General features: G+C 37.1%; 2 protein-coding genes across 3 annotated transcripts; one reads left to right on the top strand and one right to left on the bottom strand.

Moving 5' to 3' along the window:
- Nucleotides 1-314: 314 nt before the first annotated feature.
- LOC131543962 (uncharacterized) lies at nucleotides 315-14789 on the bottom strand. The gene is made up of 2 exons (XM_058781810.1): nucleotides 12537-14789; nucleotides 315-872 (listed from the first exon to the last, which is right to left on the bottom strand). Exon 1 carries the CDS (start codon nucleotides 14530-14532, stop codon nucleotides 13750-13752), a length of 783 nt encoding a protein of 260 aa, XP_058637793.1. The 5' UTR covers nucleotides 14533-14789; the 3' UTR covers nucleotides 315-872; nucleotides 12537-13749.
- A 218-nt stretch (nucleotides 14790-15007) lies between these two features.
- On the top strand, nucleotides 15008-21493 carry LOC131543961 (uncharacterized). Of its 2 annotated transcripts, none has more exons than XM_058781808.1 (2): nucleotides 15008-15092; nucleotides 20198-21493. In XM_058781808.1, exons 1-2 carry the CDS (start codon nucleotides 15078-15080, stop codon nucleotides 21101-21103), a joined length of 921 nt encoding a protein of 306 aa, XP_058637791.1. In that variant the 5' UTR covers nucleotides 15008-15077; the 3' UTR covers nucleotides 21104-21493. The 2 variants fall into 2 exon arrangements, with proteins under 2 accessions (XP_058637791.1, XP_058637792.1); XM_058781809.1 differs by lacking the exon at nucleotides 15008-15092 and adding an exon at nucleotides 15997-16068.
- The last annotated feature ends 1495 nt before the right edge of the window (nucleotides 21494-22988 follow it).

Raw genomic sequence — 22988 nt, 5'->3', positions numbered from 1 at the left:
AGAATTCCGTGTAATGTTCACGGACTTAATTAACCCCGAATCTGTGGTGGCATCACGGAATCGCAGAAAGTTCCGTGATGGGCTCACAGAAGGCATCAGCCGTGGTCCATGCACGGATTCACTGATGCCTGTCACTGACTTACATTGGTATCACTTCTGTGAGTCCATCACGGAATTTTTTCTGTGAGTCCATCACGGAATTTTTTCTGTGAGTCCATCACGGAATTTTTTCTGTGAGTCCATCACGGAATTTTCGGCGATTCCGTGATGCCACCACAGATTCGGGGTTAATTAAGTCCGTGAACATTACACGGAATTCTGTGAGATCATGTTGCACAGAGACTGCTGGCAGCTTGTTGTGTTATCCTCAGAATGCTATGCTTTCTTCCCCTCCATCGTTTCTAATCTCCGTATTATTACAGGTGCGTGTCACGTTATTCATATATGTCACAAGCGCATGCGCACTTTGGTCAGAGCGGCAATACTGCGATTAAGGTGTTTACATGCCTGTATATTCCGATTAAAATCGGCGTACGCCACCTATGTTAATACGATTATGCTTGCTGCGATTATGAGCTTAATCGTATTATTTAGATCGAAGTATTGCGTTTACATGAGGTAAAGCATAATCGCAATATCGCCAAAATCTCATTATAATCGCATTAAGAGGGTCCATGTAAACGCACTCATTGTCTGGTCTCGTCTATACGAAGTGGACTCTCCTGGCTATTGTAAGCGGTGGATCTAAGAAAGACTTACCTGTCGTACTTCCCTCCTGTTCTCCTCTCCAATGTCTGTATCCTCCATTATCATCCCACGGTCTCCAGTGCGACCTACACTGAGGTGTTTGCTCTCCAGCGTGTCCCAAGATTCTGTAAGCAAAGACAGTTCCATTAGTTCTACTTTCATCCACAAGTCCGTCCTAGAAGATATACTTACCTGCCACTCACTCCAATAGCTCACCTACTCAATCTGTTGAATAAAGTATTTGTATTGCTATACTAACATCTGTCCCGAGTCAACTTCCATGACAGCAACTGTTAACAAGAGAACTGTCTGACTCTTTAACAGGGATTTTCACAGCACCGGGGAGTATACGATTTCAGCTTCTTCTACCATTGTGGAGCTGATCAGATGACAATGTTGGCCTTGCATAGAAATGGAAAACAAGTGGCAAAAACACATCACAAGAGTAGCGGTCACACAGAGAATGGAGGCAAGGGTTGTAACGCTGCTCTTAGAGAAAGGAGAGCAGGTATATACTGTACTCGAGAAGAACACAAGGATTTGGGATGGACAATTTCTCACTGTTTAATGGTTTTCTTATCAATGCTATGTAAATAAAACACACCCTGAGAACAAACATAACAGCTATGCAATGAGTTTACAAGTTAAGGTGAAATATCAGGTTAATTAATCCAGTCGTTGTTTGATGAAAATACAACACTGTAATCAAAACAATCAGCATTCAGCATAAAATCACCATAAAAAGGTAACTTACTAATTTTGGTCATACAACAAAATAATCAGTAAAAAAAAAAATCATATATACATATATGTAACAACGATAACGCATGCGATTAATCAAAAAATGTTAACGCGTTAAAAAATTAACGCAAATGAATTGTTTGATAGGGTTTGACCCCAACTTCTTCCCGTCATCGCAGTGCGGCAGGTTATCTATCATTGTGTGATGAGGGTACAGCGAACCAGTGTTTTCCAGGGTAACGTTAGCGACACAAGTGGGAAAAAGTGAGCTGGTTGCGGTTTTTGGGGCTACTTTTTTAATGTACCGTGGCCGCCCAAAGTGTATATAGACAAATACAAATTAAAATAGATCCTTTTACTAATGTGTGTTAAACTTTGAATGTATCCCTGGCCACTTAAGAACAGAGAGGCGGTTGTAACATCAAACAACGTGAGTTTCAGCCAGAGCATACATGTTAAGACTTTTACACAGCAGAAATAAACATGACAACAGCCACTATAGATTATATAAGATAATAACACACAATTATGATAGATGTCATCTGTATGTGATTTTCTTGAGTCGAATGTGTACATCTGAAATTCTAATTTGTGCAGCGATATAAAAGGCTATAAATAGCATATTTTAACAACAGTAAACGACCAAATTCCACATGTGATCGCAAAAGGAAGCTATTACAAACACTCGATGGTGGTTTGAAGTTCTGAGTAAAAGTGTACTATTAATCTCATAAATTGTCTTATTTAGCATGATGCTAATGTTAGCTCTAATGCACCTGCAGAACAGGTCCAATTCTTCTTCATAATGCATTTTGTCATAATACTTCACGTAAGGTCACAATAAATGTTTTGTTATACTTATTTAGAAATACTTTTGATAATAGTTGGGTAAATGTATACTGGGATTGAAGCGATGTGGCTTGGTAAACGTTTCATTGCCAGTTTAAAGGCTGATAATGGCTGAATAAAAACAAAATAATAATGATAAAATAATAATAAGGATTATGTCTCATACCTGGCAGAAGTGTGAAAGTGTTCTGTTTCCTTAAACTAGTTTGTCATGCATTTCTTTTTCAACACATTTACAGGTAAATCCTAGTATTTTAAAATTGTGATTAATCATGATTTATCACAGTCCATGACTGTGATTAACGCAATTATTTTTTTTAATCAATTGACAACACTAATATATATATATATATATATATATATATATATATATATATATATATATATATATATATATATATATATATATATATATATATATATGTTTTTTGTTTGTTTTTTTTTGACCCCGCTGCATGGCTTTCTTCAGAAATTGTTATTTTTGTTCTGTAAAATCATCTGCTGTTCATTTTATCTAAAAAATAATCAAGAAACAGGTTTCAGGGCATTGTTTTAACATCTGCTGTGTTTTCATTTCCATAGTCAAAATAATGAGAAAATAATGATTTTTAAGTTTTTGCATTAAACACACTGAAATGAGAACCTCTCTACTGTCTCTTGTTTTTAAAAGTCAATTACAAAGTTAAGAAAAATGTTTAATTTTAAATATTCAAGAATAATAAAACGTGGATACCTTTTATTTTTACTCAAGAATTTTTTGGCTGGGCACTTTTAATTGAGTAATATTTTTGACATATCTGTACTTTAACTTAAGTACAATTTCTCAGTGCATTTTACACAGGAGTGTCGGGAGCATAACAGAACAGAAACACGTGTACATCCCTGTATATAAGACTAGGAATATGGCCTGTATTGTGAATAGCCCTAAATGTCAGCGGCGACCATGACAACTGGATGACCCTAGAGACAGATCCCCTGCGAAGACCTCATCAACTAGACACCCATCGGCACAAATCCTCTACAAAGACCAGGAGAACCAGACAAGTCCTCTGCACAGGCCCTGTAGCCCGCTTCAGCCCCACAAAACGCTGGTAGTATGTATCCCTATCATCAAGGAGAAGGAACTGGATGAATAACCTGAATGATAGCATTCCACAATCTGACCTGTGCTGCAGCTTTGAATTAAACACACCATGCTGGATTCGTCTGGTCAGAGAACTGGCCCCCAACTGAGCCTGGTTTATCTCGAGGTTTTTTTCGCCATTTCGGTCACAGATGCAGTTTGGGTTCCTTGCCGCTGTCAGTTTTGTCCTCCTTAGTTGGGGACACTTAATATTTGGCAATATTGTCAACTTGCACAGGCACGTTTTGGAGAAAACTGAACGATGTAAATCAACAATAAACTGACTTTAACTGAAAACCTGTTTAGTATCGTTCTCTTTTTTAGAGCTGCTTTACAGCTGAATTGAAACATTATTTTCCTGTTTAACACTAAAGCTTTAACAAAATCTGTATTGTTTAACTGTAAAATTTTGTAAAAACGCTACAATAGGTTAACAGTAAGTTCCCGTACTATATACAGGGAAAACCTGTAAAAGATCTAACCAAACATTTCATGTAATTTTACAGTAAAATGCTGTTAATTGTACAGTTTTTAGAAGTAAAAATAACAAATCAATGTATAATTTACAGTCAAAAATTGTAAACTTATATTCCCAGAATTCCCTACGTGACACTACACATTTGAAAATATTTTGTTTAAATAATAATGTTTTTTTAATAGTTTTTGTTATCAGTTATGTACATTTGGGCTTTGTTACATCTTCTGTTATTTAATGAAAGTTTATTGCATTATTTAAGCATCATGTGTGTTACCACGATGGTGTTTTGTGTTTGCATGAATGACTCCTTCTATCTATTAGTATATATTTCTGCTTGTGGCGAAGCTACTTGTGATGATCTTTGATTCTTCATGTGGCTTTCTCTTTTACCACCTGCATTATTATGGTGGTTGTCAGTATGTAAAACGTACAAAACAGATATTAATAGCAGTGTACATTGTTGAATTTACTGGTTTACATTCAAATTGTCTTGTTTGTAAATTACGGTTTTATACTGTAAAATTGTACAGTTTTTGGCCGTAAATGTGTTTACAGTTTTTTCTGTATTTTTACAAAATTATTCTGGCAACCACAACTGCCAAAATTATTTTGTAAAAACTACAGAATTTTTTTTTACAGTGTAGACGGCCATCAGGACAAGACCATGGGAACCAGATGAGTCCTCTGCACAATCTGACTTTGTTGCAACCTAGAGTTAAACTGCTGGCCTCGTCTGGCCAGAGGAGAACAGCACACTATTTCAACACACTGTTTTCCTGTTTAATACTGTAAAGCTGCTTTGACACAATCTGAATTGTAAAAAGCACTATATAAATAATGGTGACTTGACTTTACTTGACCTTCACAGAAAGATCAAAAACCAAATCTTAGGCTTTATATTCCTCCTCACTTGGAATAGGCTAGAATGTGATGGATCCACTCGTTCTATCCTTTGCTGCCCAGGAAAAGAAGAGTGCATTTGAAGACACCTTCGAATTGAGCCCGTCGTCACACTGCTGTGACACATTCAGTCTTCGAATGCAGCCTTCAAGGATGCAGCCTCTAAACTGGGATGCAGCTGCAGTCATCGTCACAGTTCTCTGCACCATAAAGACTAGAGTAAAATTCTACAGCAGGATTTCACTTTCCTAAAACATCACGGGTCAGCCTCCCATCAGGAAGCCTAAGACATGTATTCAATCACAGTTCGATTCATTAAATTTGTGCCTCATTTCTTGGGTGTATTACTAGAATGGTTTGTATGCTGCTGACAATATTTTCTTGCCTATTTTCCACCAGTGTTATTCAAAACAGAACATAATTCTTCCTGACTTACATAATTTATACCTTGCTTTCCAACTGTTCAGTAACATTAGTACTAGGCACAGCTTCATCAGTACTGGTACTAGAATCTGAAAGAAATGAATTCTCTTTAAACACATCCTCCACCATGGCATTATCGGCAAGAACACACCTGAAACCATCGTGAAGTCCCACCACACAAGGGGGAGGTGGAATTTAAGCAAGATTTAGAAAACCTCACCACTCACAACAGCCCACTACTACTCTCACCCAACTCCCAGCATGCAACAGAGAGAGAGAGAGAGAGATAATTAAAAAAATAAATAAATAAAAATAAAAAACAAATATGATACACTCTGAATCTCAAGAGAGCTGTCATTGCCATTCAGGTAAGACTTCATGAATTCTAGTTTGATTGTTTGCATGTGACTGACCAATATATATGTTTTATATAATGTTACACTCTAAAAATAGGAACCCAGTGTTAATATAAAGGAATTTTCTGTATTGATTTTTCACAGGTGTTTTATCCATATTTTGAATTGCACCTTGCATTATGTTGTACATTTAACAGAAACAATAATGGCAGAAAATTATCAGTATCTTTTTTCTCCATTTTATACATATTTTGCCAACTTGTCAGCTATTAAGACTATAACCACTATATAAGCACTATATTAATGACTGTTGAGAAAAAGAAGAACACTCTAGCATACTTGCTTAATATATAAGGTTTTTATAGTATAGTATACTCATGCTCCAAAACATTTACTAACCAGTCTGAATACAAGTGTGAACTGAACATGTTAATTGTAATTAACTGAACATGTACTGGCCTGTAGTTTAAAAAAATAAAGTAAAAAAATAAAATAATAAATATTTATAAGTAATAGAAGTTGCAAATTGATTTATATGCCATATTTGTAATTTTTTTTAATAAATATCAAAAAGGGAAGCTTAATCATATTGCCAATCTATAGACACTAGTATATAGATTAGATTAGATTAGAGGTTGCACAGATTAGTCAACTATACGCTTGACGCTTTGATCTTGACGTTGACTAGTCGCTAATCCTTTAAATTTGACCCATATTCTGAACAGAACAAGAAAAAAAAAATTGTAAATAAGTTTACTAATTTACAGTTATAAAATATAACAAATGATAGTACCATTCATTATGAACAACAATAAATGTCAAGGCAAAGTGAATTAAGAAAAAGTGAAATTGAAACGAATATCTCTCTTTCGGCACAAAACTAATTTTTACATATTTGCATTGTAAAATTTGGTGGCTAAACTATAAGGCTATATATTATGAAAACATGTACTTTACTCGTGTTCATCCCTCACATGCGCAAAAATGTGTGCAGGTGGTCACGCTGAACGGCACAGACTGAACAACAGATCGTTTCAATTGAGCAGTGTAACTTTTTCCATGTATACTTGTATTTGTACTTGTATTTAAACGCATTTTACATTGATGATGAACAGGCTGCTATGTCTAGTCAGAAATGCTATAAATGATATTTTGTGCATGTGAGGAGTTCTTATACTTGTCAAAACAACTTAAAATACAACGTCATTTATGGTCATAGAGAGACCCCAGTGTCCTATGTGTCCAAATTTTGATTTATTGCCCCACATAAAAACAAAATCTTGTTACAAGTTAGAAAAGAAGGGAAAAAATGACTGTGATCTAAAATAAATAAATAAAGAAAGAAAGAAAAAGAGCAGACTATCTTACGCAGCCTCCGTCAGATAACCTCGCACGACCGTGTCAAACTCAGAATGAGCTTACGAGCAGGTCAGACCCCACCTACTGCCAGCCCCTAACACCGTAAGGAGAGACCGACGCAAAGATTTAAAAGAATTAAAGTAATGTTTTAACATTAGAACGAATGTTATTTTAATAAATCTTTAACATTTCTTAATTAATGAAAATTCGGCACTCATCCTAAAGCTTTTCACTTTAAAATAACATTTTCTCATTTTAAACAAACAGTAGGCCTACCTAAGCCGCAGGGAAATGTTGCTTATTTTATTTTATTTTATTTACTTTAGTTTAGTTATTCACACTTAATTTAGTAATACCTTTATTTACTCTTCTATTTTTTTGTCAAGTTTAAAACTTGCAGTGGGGTATATCAGTTTGAAGACGTATATACCCCATAGTTACAATATCAAGATGACTCAGAATGGTAACATCCGGGCCCAGTCAAACCACACTTACAACCGCCCCTACACCGGAGGATAGACCGCAAAGACTTATTTTTAATAAATCTTTTACATTTCTTAATGAAACCATTCAGCATTCATCCTAAAACTTTTCACTTTAAAAAATAGATTAACCCATACAAATGTTCTTCTAAACAATCACGTCTAAGGCACAGGCTAGTTATTCACAATTAATTCACCTATTCCTTTAATCGGTCTTTGATTTTTGTCAAGTTTAAGACTTCTGACGTGTTATATTACCCAGACTTTTTCACTTTTAAAAATTAGGTTACACAAATTTTTCTTATAAAAACCACCTCTGAAGCCACAGGAAAATGTTGTTTGTCTTGTTTTATTTTAGTAGTATAATACCTTTATTTACTCTTTGATTTTTGTCCATCTTTAAACTCTCTACCCTGCTATAACGGTTAAAACGCATACACGCGCATGTGAGCGGAAACCGGAATGAAAGCTAATGTTTTGGATGTCTTTGGATTTTCAGTCGTAATTAGATACCTAAACTTTTTACATTATCGCACGAAATGTAAATATTTTGTCTCACGCAATGCTACGAAATGAGAACGGCACTGTGTGTCTGGACATATGATTAACGACACGACCGTATCAGATCAAGAGGGTTGTTGTAAAACATCTAAAGGTGTTTCTGGAGATGCAAATCATTTGCAATCTAACGAGTTTTTGAGGGGATCTGGCATCGTAAACTTTGGCGTTGCTGTTCATTTATCAAAGGATGTGTCCCCTTTTGAAGATTTTATATGACACATAGCTGGTTAAGTTAAAAGTTAGGTATAGTTTAGGAAGAAAATACTCAAACATAAACACAAACATACACAAACAATCCCCTACATTTAAACTTTTATGATGTCTCATACAAACCTTTTACAAACTTGTGAACTTTTAGAATCACACCGGGTATCTCTACAAGATGATGAAAAGCAGTATGATTAAACAACGATATAACTATTGTTTTGACAAATAAGTTTTTAGATCTTTCAAACCTAAATCATGATGCTCTAAAGCAAGGATTTGAAGCAGTCAAATGAACCTCTGATGAATGCAAGACGGTTACATAGATTTTCTTTATGATTTAGAGCTAAATCAGACTAAAAATTAGTTGTCACAAGGTTGTTTGCAACAAAAGTAATTCCTAAACAAGGTGCTACAAATGTCTCACAGAATCTTTACAACAGTATAATGTTTTATTTGATTAAAATAAAAACAACCGGTCTATATAGGTTTATTTGACTAAGATTTGATCAAATAACTGATATAAGAAACATGCAAATATTCAATAAGTCCATTTTATCAACCCTGCCTGATGTGTCTGACGGTTTGTAACAAATATCTTACCGATACAGATGTGTTAAGATGTTAAAGTATGTGTAAAATATGTGCAAAGTTCAATATTACTGTTAAAAATAGTTTAATAAAGCACAAACACTCACATGAAAAACAAACAAACAAACAAACACACACACTAAAACAACCCCTGGAGTTAAACATTTCAACTTTTACAACGTTACATAAAAACACTTTTACAAATAAAAACTTTTAGCATCACACAAGATGATGGAAAACAGTATGATTAAACAATGATGTAACTTTTGTTTTAACAAATAAGTTAAGGTTTGTAGATTTTAGATCTTTCACACCTAAAACCGTGATGAGGATCAGAAGTTGTCAAATGATCCCCTGATGAATGCAATGCGCTTACAGAGATTTTTTTCTTTATGAATTAGATCTAAAATAGTGTTACGGGGCTGACGAGACGAGAGGCGTGCGGATCCATGTGCAGACTTTTATTTGCAAGAGACGTGGTCATAACAGGCAGGGTCAAAACAATGGCAAACAGGTATAATATGGGTGAGACAAAGAGTAAACAGAGACAAGCGTGGGTCGACGATCAGCGTACAGAATCCAAAGGGATTAGATTATGTCTCTCACAGTGGACATGCACCTACGATGACAATTTCTGACCCCTCTATGATTTAGTACCTTATAGGCAAGTAATAGTATTTTGTAATTGATCCGGAACTTAATAGGTAGCCAGTGCAGAGACTGTAAAATTGGGGTAATATGATCATATTTTCTTGACCTGGTAAGGACTCTAGCTGCTGCATTTTGGACTATCTGTAGCTTGTTTATTGAAGATGCCGGAAAACCACCTAACAGTGCATTACAATAATCCAGTCTAGAGGTCATGAATGCATGAACTAGCTTTTCTGCATCTGAAACAGATAGCATGTTTCAAAGCTTGGCGATGTTTCTAAGATGGAAGAATGCTGTTTTTGTAACATGGGAAATATGATTTTCAAAGGACAAGTTGCTGTCTAATATAACACCCAGATTTTTGACTGTAGAGGACGTAACAGTACTTCCGTCTAGTTGCAAATTGTAATCCAAGAGATTCTGAGTACTGTTTTTTGGTCCAATAAGTAATATCTCGGTCTTATCCGAATTTAATAGGAGGAAATTATTGGTCATCCAATCTTTTACATTTTTAACACAATCTATTAGCTTAGATAGTTCAGAAGTTTCATCTGGTCTTGTTGAGATATATAGTTGAGTATCATCAGCATAACAATGAAAACTAATCCCGTATTTTCTAATAATATCACCAAGGGCAACATGTATATTGAAAATAGCAGAGGACCTAGGACAGATCCTTGTGGTACTCCATACTTTACTGGTGATAGTTGAGATGGCTCCCGTTTAAAAACAAAGTGGTAGCGATCGGATAGGTAGGATCTAAACCATCTTAAAACCTGCCCTTGAATACCCGTATAGTTTTGTAATCGATCTATGAGTATGTCATGATCTATAGTGTCGAACGCAGCACTAAGATCAAGTAAAACTAGCAATGAGGTGCAGCCTTGGTCTGACGCAAGAAGCAAGTCATTTGTAATTTTAACAAGTGCAGTTTCTGTGCTATGGTGAGGCCTGACACCTGACTGAAATTCTTCATAGAGATAATTTTTTTGCAAGAAGCAGCACAATTGAGCAGACACAACTTTTTCTAAAATTTTACACATAAACGACAGATTTGAAATGGGTCTGTAATTTGCCAGTTCACTAGAATCTAGTTGTGGTTTCTTAATAAGAGGCTTAATAACCGCCATCTTGAATGGTTTTGGGACGTGACCTAAAGATAATGATGAGGGGGCGGTGTTGTATGGGTTTGGTCCCCCTCAGCTAAGGGTGGACGATATGGCAAGAATATCACGTTTTTTTTTTTTTTTTATATCACGATTCACAATATTATCACAATACTTTGTCGATGTTGGATTTTCTATTTTGCAAGCTGTTTGAGCAGTACAGCCAAACTAATTTCCCTATTATAAAGACAAAGCCTTTCAAGGTAACAAAATATAAAAAAGTATGGCGGATATTTAGGCCAAAGTGGGTGAAGATAAAAATCGTTGTCATTATTATATCTTTGTTATTAAAAAATGGGAGCAAAGATGCACATTACAAATACACATAATATACAAATAAAATAAACAGTGTTTTATTTTCAGGTAGTCTACAATAGGTGTATTTAGCAGGAGCATTCAAGAAATTGAATGAACAAATATAAAAATAAAACACTATATAGATTGAGTCCTATTAAAGCAACTGTATTAAAGTTTTTCAGTCAAGAGTAGTGAGTGATTTTTCACTTTGTGTTTGGTGTTTTATTAACATTACAGGAATAATTCACCCCAAAATTAAAATAGACTAGTGTTTGATTTTTATACCTTCATTTACTCACTCAAAAGTTGTTTTAAACCTGAACGAGTTTCTTCTGCTGAAAATAAATGCTATTTTGAAGAATGTGGAAAACCAAACAGTTGCTGGTCTACAGTGACTTCCATAGTATTTTTTTCTCCTACTGTTAAAGCCAATGTGAACCAGCAACTGTTTGGTTAGCCACATTCTTCAAAATATCTTCTTTTGAGTTCAGCACAAGAAAGAAATTAATACAGGTTTGGGACAACATGTGAGTGAGTAAATAATGACAGAATTACAATTTTAGGGTGAACTATCACTTTAATGACAGTCGACAGCATGTTTAGTACTGTCCCTTTAAGACATGCACGCATCTAATATATAGGCACGCATCCTTTTCTCTCAGCTGTTTACCTTCATTTTAGACATAACCAACTGAGTCTATACATAAACCTGGTGTGTTTTGACAGTATTAGCACATAACATAAAACATAACTTAGTTCAGTAATCAGACGCTGTTTGCCGGGCTTTTTAGAGCACGCGCTTTGGGTGAATGTGCTCAGAAAAGGCGCTCGTCAGAACAGAACACTTGAGTGAAACATTTAACCAGTCTGTGAAGCAGATGCAGATAATGTACTTTTGTGACTGCGAATAAGTGCAGTGTCCCGTGAGAGTAACTCTACCGCTGAGTTAACACTGATGTGAATGTATGTGGCGTTGTACAGTATATAGAGACGGCGGCGCCAGAACTGGAGCTGATAGAATGTGCGCTGTAGCACGATACTACGATATTTCTTCAAAAAAGCAAATCGTGGAGACATTTTTATAGTCCACGATCAAAAATCGTCATATCGAACACCCCTACCCTCGGCAGAAATCGCAGACCGGGAGCACCGGACCGCAAGGGCACTTTACCGTCGGACCTCAAAGGGGCAGGGGCTCGAGCCCCCCTGGCCCCCCCCTTGTGCACGCCACTGGTCATGTTTATAACAGTAGCTTGGTGGAGTAGACTCATTTAGACCAAAATATTCATTTGGTTTAAGCCAGGTTTCAGTCAAACAAAGTACATCAAAACTATTATCTGTGATCATTTCATTTACAATAACTGCTTTGGGTGCGAGTGATCTAATGTTTAGGAGCCCAAGCTTTAGAAATTGTTTTTGTTCATTTATTGAGCATTTTTCAGGTTTAATCACGATCAGATTTTTTCTAGATCCTACATTAAATTTATATGTTGACCTCACTATTCGGGGAACAGATACAGTCTGTATAGATTGGACAACGCAAGTACTTCCGTCATTTACGAGGATAGAACAAAAGCCATCATAGCAGTTATTTGAGAATTGGCTTACTAGTCAGATGGAGCGTAGCGTCCTGGAGATGTTGTCCGACAGGAGTTCGGCTCCGACTCTTCTGGGGTGCAGGCCATCAGCACAGAAAAGCCTAGAACGCTCCCAGAAAAGATTCCAGTTATTAACAAAGAGCAGTTTCTGTTCTTTGCACCATGACAATAACCATTCGTTTAAAGCAAAAAGTCTACTGAACCTTTCGTGTCCTCGTCGATACGTGGGAAGCGGTCCTGACACGATGATCGTCGTCGCGGGCGATGTGCTGCGTACCGTCTCGATCAGGCTCCTGAAGTCCCTCTTCAGTAGGTGCGTTTACATGGAGCATTGTAATCGGTTTAAAAGTCCAATCCGAATGAAAATGCTCCATATAAACACCTCAATCGGAATAAAAATGCCCAAACCGAATGAAATTGTAATCGGTTTGAGAGGGGTGGGATAAACCTTTCTATAAACCGAACAAAATTAAAATCCTGCCATGTAAACACTTTAAACCGATTACTTTGCGTCTATGTCATCACGTCCAGAGGTCGGGTCGTCAGAACGTGAAGTCGGCAACGGTACATTCTGTGATTTGGGGACACCGACACTGCAGTAGAGACTGGGTAATAGTGGAGGTATAAAGTTAAAATTGCCATTATACAGTTAAAAACACATTAGAAAGGAGAACGCTTGCTGTGTGACGGACTGCTCTCATGTCCGGAGTGAAAAACAGATCTGAAATGAAGCGCAATTTTCTGCTTTTCAGCTTAGAAACAACACAGTGATGATAGTGAAAGTAGCTCAATGAAAATAAACAACTTGACCAAAAGTTGCCTTTGTCATTTGTATTTGTATAGATGACAGATTCATAATTTCCGATCTGCTTGAATTTATACGTGCTCACGCCATGAATGTTGTACGAAACATGATTGTGATAAAGCAATGCTTCTTTGATTCATTGTTCAGCAACTCTTGGTAAGAAATCGTGTATTTGTTCCATTTAAGTACAGAACAACTTTGTAGTATCAGAGTACAATTAATCTCAGAGCTGCATTACAGAGGGGCATATGATTTCTATGATCGCGTTCTGGTCATATGACTGAGCGCTCGAATGAACGCAACGGATTCAAATATTAACCGTTTATTCTAAGCAAGTGCAAACAGATATTAAAAATATTAACGTAAATATGGGCGTTTTTTTCCTCTGGTGACTTGTTTTTGTTGTCACTGTAGGCTATTAGGATATCCTAAAATCGAAAGCACAGGCACATAAACACCATATCGGATTAGATAACGTCTCATGTAAACAGTTCATCGAATCTTTCAATCGGAATGATTTTAATCGGAATGACAAAAAAAGTGTACATGTAAACGCACCTACTGTCTCCGTCTGCCGCAGCTTGGTGTCGTTAACCCCCGCGTGCAGCACGACAGCGCCGACGCTCTCGTCGCCCTTCAGGATCACGGGTAACGTTATCTGCGCAGAAACATCGAGAACACGAGCACCAGGGAAACAGTGAGTGTGCACTTTACCTTCAGCTAACGTAGCACGGACGTGCCGGACGATGGAGTCTCCGACGATCACAGCGTCGCGTTCCGTCTCGCGGAGGGGTGCGAAGCGGTTCCGGATGGAGATCTCGAAGACCGGAGGCGGCGGAGGGGGAGATGTCATCACCCGGGGCCTGGCTTGCGTCTTCCACTGCTGGTGCACCCAGGGTCCGTGGTGTCCCGGCGCCGGAGTGAAGGACACCTGGGAAGATCGCGTCCTGGGTGCACAGGGCCTGTGCAGAGAAACACACGGAGTAGAGGTGGTGGGAGTGTTAGCAGCGCGCTGTATACTTACCCCGGATTTGTGAGCGTCAGCCCGGGATGTTTCCAGCGCGGCTCTCCGCTCTCTCAGCTGGGCCTGCTTCTCCACCAGGTCGCGGATATGCTTCTCCACGGCCTCCAGCTCCAGCTGCACCGAATGTAGCTCGAACGTGTCCTCACCTGCACTCAGAGGTAGACACAATTCCGCCATTTAAGCAAGTAACAGTGAAACAATGGTAATGTGTGTAATAGAGTATTAGCAACGTAAGCGAGATTAGCAGCAACCACGCTGGCGATGCTAACTGGCTATAAGCTAATAGCAGACACGGGAAATCAAAATAAAACTAGTGATAAGGCGCTGTGATTGCTTATGTTGTAGAATGCTATAGGGGATATAATCACACGTTATAGAAACGGAAATGATAGTGTATAAAACTGATCTTAAGATAGAAAATAGACGATAAGGAATTAACTCGACGGAGCTCAAGCTCAAAACACGCAGTAGCAACAGTCTCAGGAAAGCGCATGCGCTTATCAGATGTTCGACGTATTATTACAAGTCCCTGCTTACCTAGTTTATGATGAAACTAGAAAATATAGGCGTGAGCTAATAGGTGTTAAAAATACCGGTCACGTTCAATTAGATGAAGACATGCAGAGGTTGCGAACACAACGAACTTGGGGGTCGTGAAGCAAACAGTCTAACACAACACACGTTCTCCAGAATGGTGCTGATGATGGGTTCATAATTTCACGATGAAGACCGACTGGGTATTCAGACAGCTGCAGCAGGACTGACTGACTTTTTCTTAAGATTTGATTTCAAGAACACACAACCGAATCCTAAAGCTATTTCACGAAATAACGCAACAACGGGTGCACCATTTCAACATATACACGTCAAGTCTGTTTTACCATAAGTATATCATATTCTTTTTATATACATATATTTGTTTAGGCTAAATACGTTTTAACAGTTCTTTTTGTTTTTACAAAGATGTTAAATTGAACACGTGTAACTAATACCTCATTCAAATGTCGCGGTCTTTCAGGTCAACGAACTACAATACCCAGCATACACCTCAGACTATAAACATGGCCGTCGGAGATACATACTGGCCGTTTCTCAAACGGAAGGCTGCATCCTCCGGAGGTCGCATTTGTAGGCTGCATACGTCATCAAGCCTGGTTTATTTCAGTTAACTAAGCATTACATTTGCGAGTCAAAAGCATATTACAACAATTTACACTTAACTAAGAATAATGGTCAAATTTATAACTATTAATATACTAAAATAAGATCTTCTTTGTGACGTATGCAGCCTACAAATGCGACCTCCGGAGGATGCAGCCTTCCGTTTGAGAAACGGCCATAGAGTCTGGGAATGTGTCGTCACAGCGGCAATGCATTCTGGGAATTTAGGTCACGGGAGCTACAGCGGAGACTGAGTGGTAGTGAATGTAGACTTTTTATATTATTTAATGTTTATATTATTCTACTTATAATCGCGTTGCAGTGGTTAAGGCTTACTGTATCATCAATTGTCATATCCCTTTGCACGGCCGGTGTAAAAAACGTGCTTTCTCCGCGTTATAATGCCGAAAAAGCCGAGGTTTTACCTGCAGACATTGACAATAAAGGCTACGGCAATTGATCATTCCAACGTGATCTAATGAATCATATAAACATTAAACATGTCTACATTCACTACGGAACTCGGATGAAAATTAAACAGAAACTCGTATGGTAAACATCTAAAATAAAATGTGGCTTTATAATTCATCTCTGTAGATTTAATATATTATAGATACAGTGATTTGCATTAAACTGTAAGCCCTCACACCACTAATAGAAGGAAATCATATATGGAAATGTTATTTGCAGCAGCTCGTTAATACCCGGCCACTTTTTGTACGGATTAAGTTTCCTTCATTTATTTGATCGCTCGCATCGTTGTTCGGCATCCTAAATTAGCAGAAATCTTCAACTTGGTTCAGTCAAGTCAATGTATTTATTTGCATAGCATCCACAATACACATCGTTTCAAAGCAGCTTCAAGTTCTGTTACCTCTATAATGGCTTAACTCTTAACACTGAGCAGTTTTACCGGGCAATATGATGATATAATAATGATCCACTGTTTACAAATCTCATGAGATCTAGCTGTAGTGTATTCTCCCCTTACAAAATTAGCCATGGTTTTGCTACTCTAACCATAGTTTATCCGTGGTATTTAATACGATTGTGGTTATAGGAATGGTAATACATACACCAAAAGCACGGTCGCTACACGTTTACTATAGTAAAACCATGGTTAATTGCCATAAGTGTTTTAGCAGTTAGCATATATCAGTACCACTGTAGTAAAGGAGACTGAATAGTAATGAATATTTGCAGCCTCTCAAACAACAGAGCGATTTTTTTTTTTTAAAGAGATTTACATATTATTCCGTTTTATTCTAAGTATATGTAAGATGTTTTCAGAAAATATGAATGTAAAACGGTCGGCTTTTTCTGTGGTGATTTGCATTTGTTTACGCTGTGTGCTCCTGAGCGTGACCTAAAACATGGTGGAATCCGACGCGGCGTGACGTAGTTTTCCAAGCTCTATACCAAAATGGTCATACGCGACAGATCTCCAAATCGTCGGACTACTGATTATACACACGCTCAGATAACCTATATAAAAAGACTCGCATTTCCACACTTTTTGCGAAGTATACGCTTCTTCCGCGTTGTGATGTTACAAACCCCTTTTTGTGAGCTCTATTAGTGTCGCGATGCCGATTAATTTCCGCGAATCGATTCTTTCCCACAGTTAGGTTCAACGAACCGGTTCAAAGAACCGAGTCATTGTTTCCTTAAGTCATCTCGCAGTTATGTCAGTATACACTTCTTTTCAAACAACTCAGGGTCGTTTTATATCAGTGAAACATTCAAATAAAATTCTCTAAGTGAAGGCGTCTTTAGTTCATTTAACCTGATGATGTTTGTGGTCGTGGTTTCATTCACTGATCCTTCATGTAGGATACGAGTCAGACCGACCAATATTGAGTAGCCTACACGTAAACGCTGATATACATTTCTGAAGTATAAGTGTGTAGAATGAATAAACCGGTCTTATGAACTCATCGATTTGGTTTAACAACTTTAAATCATAATCTGCATGAACGATAAAACATACACTCTTAAAATCGATAGTACACAAAATATGTGTAAAATGACCGATAACATAATAACGTAATGTTTTGGTTCGTGTCTTACACAACTGTGCGTTACTTAATGTTTTTATTAAGCTTTAATATAAACGATAATAGTCTGTTAACAATTTAGATGCTTTTATTATGAAATCACACAAAGAACCACTGAAGTACGTACTGTTATGGAATTAATTGAAACAATACTACGTGCTCATTTAACCGCTTTATTTACGGTATGCTGAATATAAAACTCTTAAACAGGAACATTAAAACATTTCAAACTTGTTAAACAGCCGCTTCAATACATTCAGTGCATAAAACATTTATCAAATACTATAAAACTAATGCATTCCGCTCGCCTTAAAACAATTCATTCAATCAAAAACCTCTCCCAAAAGACAGACAGACAGACAAAACTTCGACAATAGCTGAGACGTATGGAGAGGGAGGACAAAACAACCTGATCTCACAGAATTCCGTGTAATGTTCACGGACTTAATTAACCCCCGAATCTGTTGAGGCATCACGGAATCGCCGAAAATTCCGTGCTGGGCTCACAGAAGGCATCAGCCGTGGTCCATGCACGGATTCACTGGTTCAACACCAGCGCTGCATCGGACCACGTAAAAAGAGTGACTCCGATGCAGTTATACTTTCACTGGCGTACCTGACCCCACCCCTACCCTAAACCTACCCAGTTCTGAACAATAATGACGACGATAAATTCCCCAGTATCGCGTCAGCATATAGATGCTACGGGTTTCCCTGAGTGGAGCACGGCTGATGCCTGTCACTGACTTACATTGGTATCACTTCTGTGAGCCCATCACGGAATTTTCGGCGATTCCGTGATGCCACCACAGATTCGGAGGTTAAGTCCGTGAACATTACACGGAATTCTGTGAGATCACGTTGGACAAAACGATAAACAAACGATATCTCTTTTAGGACGTCTTTCTGGTCTGTCTATACGATGCGTGTGTGTTTTCACAAGACAAACCGAGCACGAAAAGCAGGTGTTTGTGTCTTTCTGTTACCTATACAACTCTTACGCTTCAGACTTTTCTAACTATTACGCTTAAAGCTATGCATTTCACAGTGCGTACATACATACGCATTTCTTTTGCGTATGTCTCTAAACAATAGTTAGGTAAACGACTTACAGTTGATAAGTCATTTTAAGCGAAAGGCGGAATGATTCATGTCTTTTTTATTCTGTCCACACCAGTGCTTTGATACCGGCATTTTAGGCGTCTGTCTTTTAGGTCTGACCCAGAAAACAGATGTCTTAATATTTTGTTCTTCTTTTTATGAAAACATGCGGCAAGCAGTTTTTTGTCCTCATCTGCATTATACCACCACGTTTTAACATGTCGTAAATTCCGATAGCTAGTTAGTAAATGCAACTGTTTATTACTGAGATAAGTCACATCAGAGCTGCATTCTATTTAACATTTTTCAACATGTTTATCGGTGCTACTGTTCTACGCCTCCTCACACCTTTGTGAGATATAAACCGCAAAGTTTTTCATGGCGTTACGCTTTGAAACCAGAACCGTTTCAAAGAAGTTTCCATGACTTTGTTCGCTCTTTCCGTTTGAATTTGTGTACCGCAGTTTCACCATCCTTATCTTATTTTCCCAACCTAATTGTAATTGTTAGGCCTTACGCTTTGTGTCGTTAGCTCCTCTTTGTTCGCATAAGTCAATATTTCTACGAATTTGGTTGATTTAATAAAATATTGCGTCTTCATTCGAGACATTTACATTATATTATTATATCATCCTAGTTTATATCAGATATACAAGATCGTTTCTTATTAAATATTATTAAATTGATAACAACAAACAAAAAAAAAACTTGCTATCTGTATCATGTAAATCGTTACATTTAAATCTTTTAAATAAAGATGTTTTGTGAAGTCAGAGAACAGAAAAACGAGTTAGGTGAGTCAACCTTTTATTTCAACAATAACTGTTGAGTATACAATCATACATTGAGTGAAGAAAATTATCAAATTTACAAACAAACAGTAGTAACGACATTAAACCGGTGGTCTAGCCAGAAAAGGAAATCTCTGCAGACAAACATGTTTTGCTCAAATATAAAATCAACCAGGGATGCAACATTTTTGCATGTCATAGAATCACAATTTTTTACAGCCAACAACACGCATAGATCTGTCACAGACGTACACAGACAGAGAACCTCGTTAATGTCCATCTCATCCTCACATTCAGACATCACATCCAAACTTTTCTGGTAATTAGACAGACCGGCTCCCTGCTGGTAAGAAACATGCTAGTCAAATCAGGCCATGGATATTTCAGGCTTCTTACAATTTTCATTTCGTTCTTTGAGGGTTGTTTTCCGTTTGGTATCTTCCGTACAATCTCTGGTCATGCATATAAGAGTCAGACATCATTCAAAAATGTAAAGGGTCTATTTTTTATTTATGTGGCCTATCACAACAACATTTTTTTTTTTTTTTTATTCATACATTTTAACACATGTATAAATTGCATTTTTTTACATTTTATCACAGCTAAACAGTGGAATACTTCAATAGGGCTAGTATTCAACCCTACCCCTGACCACAGACAGTGGACCTGCTTCTTGCCAATGTGATCATCGCGCCTTAACTCTTTTTTTTTTTGTTTTGTTTTCTATTTTAGCATGTCAGTGTGACCATGGAAGATAAAAATAACTACAGTGATCCTGACATCTCTGACACATCAACTGAAATACATTTCTATGATCCATATATGGATGGAACACATCATTCTTCAAGTTCTTACATCAGACTGTGTATCTTCCTCATCACTAGTGTTTGTGTGGGTCTGCCAGCTCTGGTTTGGGCTTCTCGGCTTCTTTATCTTCACATGAAGATCAGAGAGCAAATCTCATCCTTCATCGTCCTCCTCCTCCTCAGTGACCTGATACAACTACTCCTCACTCCATTAATGATACTGCTAATGATATTAAACTGGACCCCTGGGCTTTTCCAGTTTTGGCCAGGGTTATATTGGTGTGGTTTTCATCTGCATCAGCTGGTGGCTCTAGAGGGGGTTTTGACACTGAAATATCCACTGTTTTCTGCTCGTATTTTCTCATGCCCCTGTTATACCATAATCTTCATCTTTGTGTTTGCCTTTTCTGTACAGAGTGCTTTATTTTTTTTCATGGAACCATTTGTAAATACGATCATTTTGTTATTTAATATTGGCTCAAGTTTGGTATCTCTGAGTTTATTGGCTGTATCATTTACAATCACCGGTAAAGCCTCTTCCACTCCTGTCAGCGAAAACACACGTTTAGTGTTCACTGTTGCTGTTTTTACCTTTGTATGGCTGTATTCACCATTCATGTTGTTCATCTGTGTGAATTTAATCATGGATGGAGTCCATACATCTTGGTTTGTGATGTGTCTCTGTTTGATGAGTTTGAGAGTGATTTCAGACCCTATTCTGTGTGTTTTGGTCTGCAGAGGAAATCTCAGAGATGTTCAGATACCACAAACACACATCGAACACAACGCTGATCAGATGTCAGTTTCATCAGCCACCAGAGGTGTTTTTTGAAAGAAGGAGAGAATAAAGCAGAGAAAGTAAAATCTTAAGAGATTAAAAAGTGTCTTTTAGGATGCATTATTTGATGTGAAAGAAAGAAACAGTTTATTCTTTCAAGGAAGTTACAGTTTTTTTTTTTTTTTTGTTTGTTTGTTTGTTTTCAAAACTTTACACACAAATCCAAGAACTGCACACACAGAATGCCTCACATATCTTTCAAAATGAAGCACTGCATTCAAAATATCACAAACACATCTCAAAAGCAAACATTTGCAAACACCTTTGCCATAATATTAATTCCTGTTAGATTTTTGTGTTACATTAAGAATTCTAGGGCTGAGAATGTATAGTTATAGAGAGTGTATGGTTTTGCAGATTTGGTGTGTGTTTCTGCTGTTTGAGTGTCAGCTTTCAGAATTTGTTTGACAAGTAAAGATTTTTTTGTGTAAACAGTATATATATATATATATATATAAGAAAAAAACTGTAAATTACTTAGTTGACGCTTAACTTGTAAAATGTAATAGTTTACCAATGAAATATAGCCCTCATGTATTAGTTTTAAATGTAAATGTTATCACCTTTCCATTAAAGTATTTGCTACACTTTAATTATTTACTTATGATAATAGAGTAGAAATTTCAAATAGAGAAATTTCAAAGGATACATGTTGAGTTATATGTGTGTGTGTGTGTGTGTGTGTGTGTGTAATAAAGTTGCTTCGTATTACTCATTGTTAATGTAACTAAAGTGACTACAAAGAAGGTACAAATGCTGTTGCTGGGGTGGTATACCCTTTTAAAAGATGCTATTGTGTACAGTTTAAGAAATAATATGTGCATTTAAGGTAATATGCACACTTTAGTGGTAAATAAGGCACAGACGTGTTTTGTGGCTGTTTTTTTCTGAGAGTGTAGTTAAATAGTGTTGACTACTAAAACGTTTGGGCATCATTCACTGTGTTTAATAAGTCACTGAACTTATACAAGCGGATGAAGCCTTATGAAGTTTTGAGGGATTCCTCCAGGATGTGTTAGGAAAATTATTTGAAGCTTTGCCACATGAAAATTTGACACCACAGTGCTGAACTTGATTCTCTGCTATTACTTTATCACTGTAATGAACTACACCAAACCAAACGATGTCTGTGTTGCGGTGAGATGAATGTAATGTCAGTATCACCCCAATGACATTGGCACCATTATTTTGGTTTTGTCATACTTTGTGTGATTTCTGGTTGAAGATTTTTTAATAATTTTCAAGAATGGACATTCAACCTGACAGAGACCTGGCTATGCAGATATTCTCAGATACAGTCTCCCCGTACACATCAGTAGTGATGGTCGCTCTCATGAAGTTTCCAAAGCTTTGCAAATCTTTTGTTTAGAATCAGTGGTTCGGAGCGCTCATGAAACACATGATTTCAGCAAATCAGGCTTCACTAAATCATTACCATTTCTAAACATTTCTAAATGTCAATGATTTGCCGCTGTGTGGTGTTTATTTCATGGCAAACATATGAATCAATGTCTAATACGGTTCTAACTGATCTCAGGTCAGTTTGAGGTACTTTCAACAACTGAATTTATTCAATAGTGTTTGTATTGCTGCATCGTAAGTGCTCACTTCAGGACACATTGTGAATCACATTATGTGAAAACCCAGCAAATGTTACTATAAAAAATAAACAAGACATGGCCAGATGTTGTGAGTTATTAGGTAGAACAGAACATTTATATTTCTGTCAATACCAGAAACATCTGTGCCATATGAATGTTTTTTTTTTTTTTTTTCCAAAGTAGGAGAAGTTGTGGGAAAAAAAAATTAAAAAAATAATATATATATACAGTATGTATATATATATATATATATATACACTTGTTATATATATATATAT

This window comes from Onychostoma macrolepis, chromosome 07 (assembly GCF_012432095.1).
Source record: "Onychostoma macrolepis isolate SWU-2019 chromosome 07, ASM1243209v1, whole genome shotgun sequence".
In the NCBI taxonomy this organism is placed as follows: Eukaryota; Metazoa; Chordata; class Actinopteri; order Cypriniformes; family Cyprinidae; genus Onychostoma; species Onychostoma macrolepis.
This window is presented reverse-complemented; position numbering and strand designations above follow the sequence as displayed.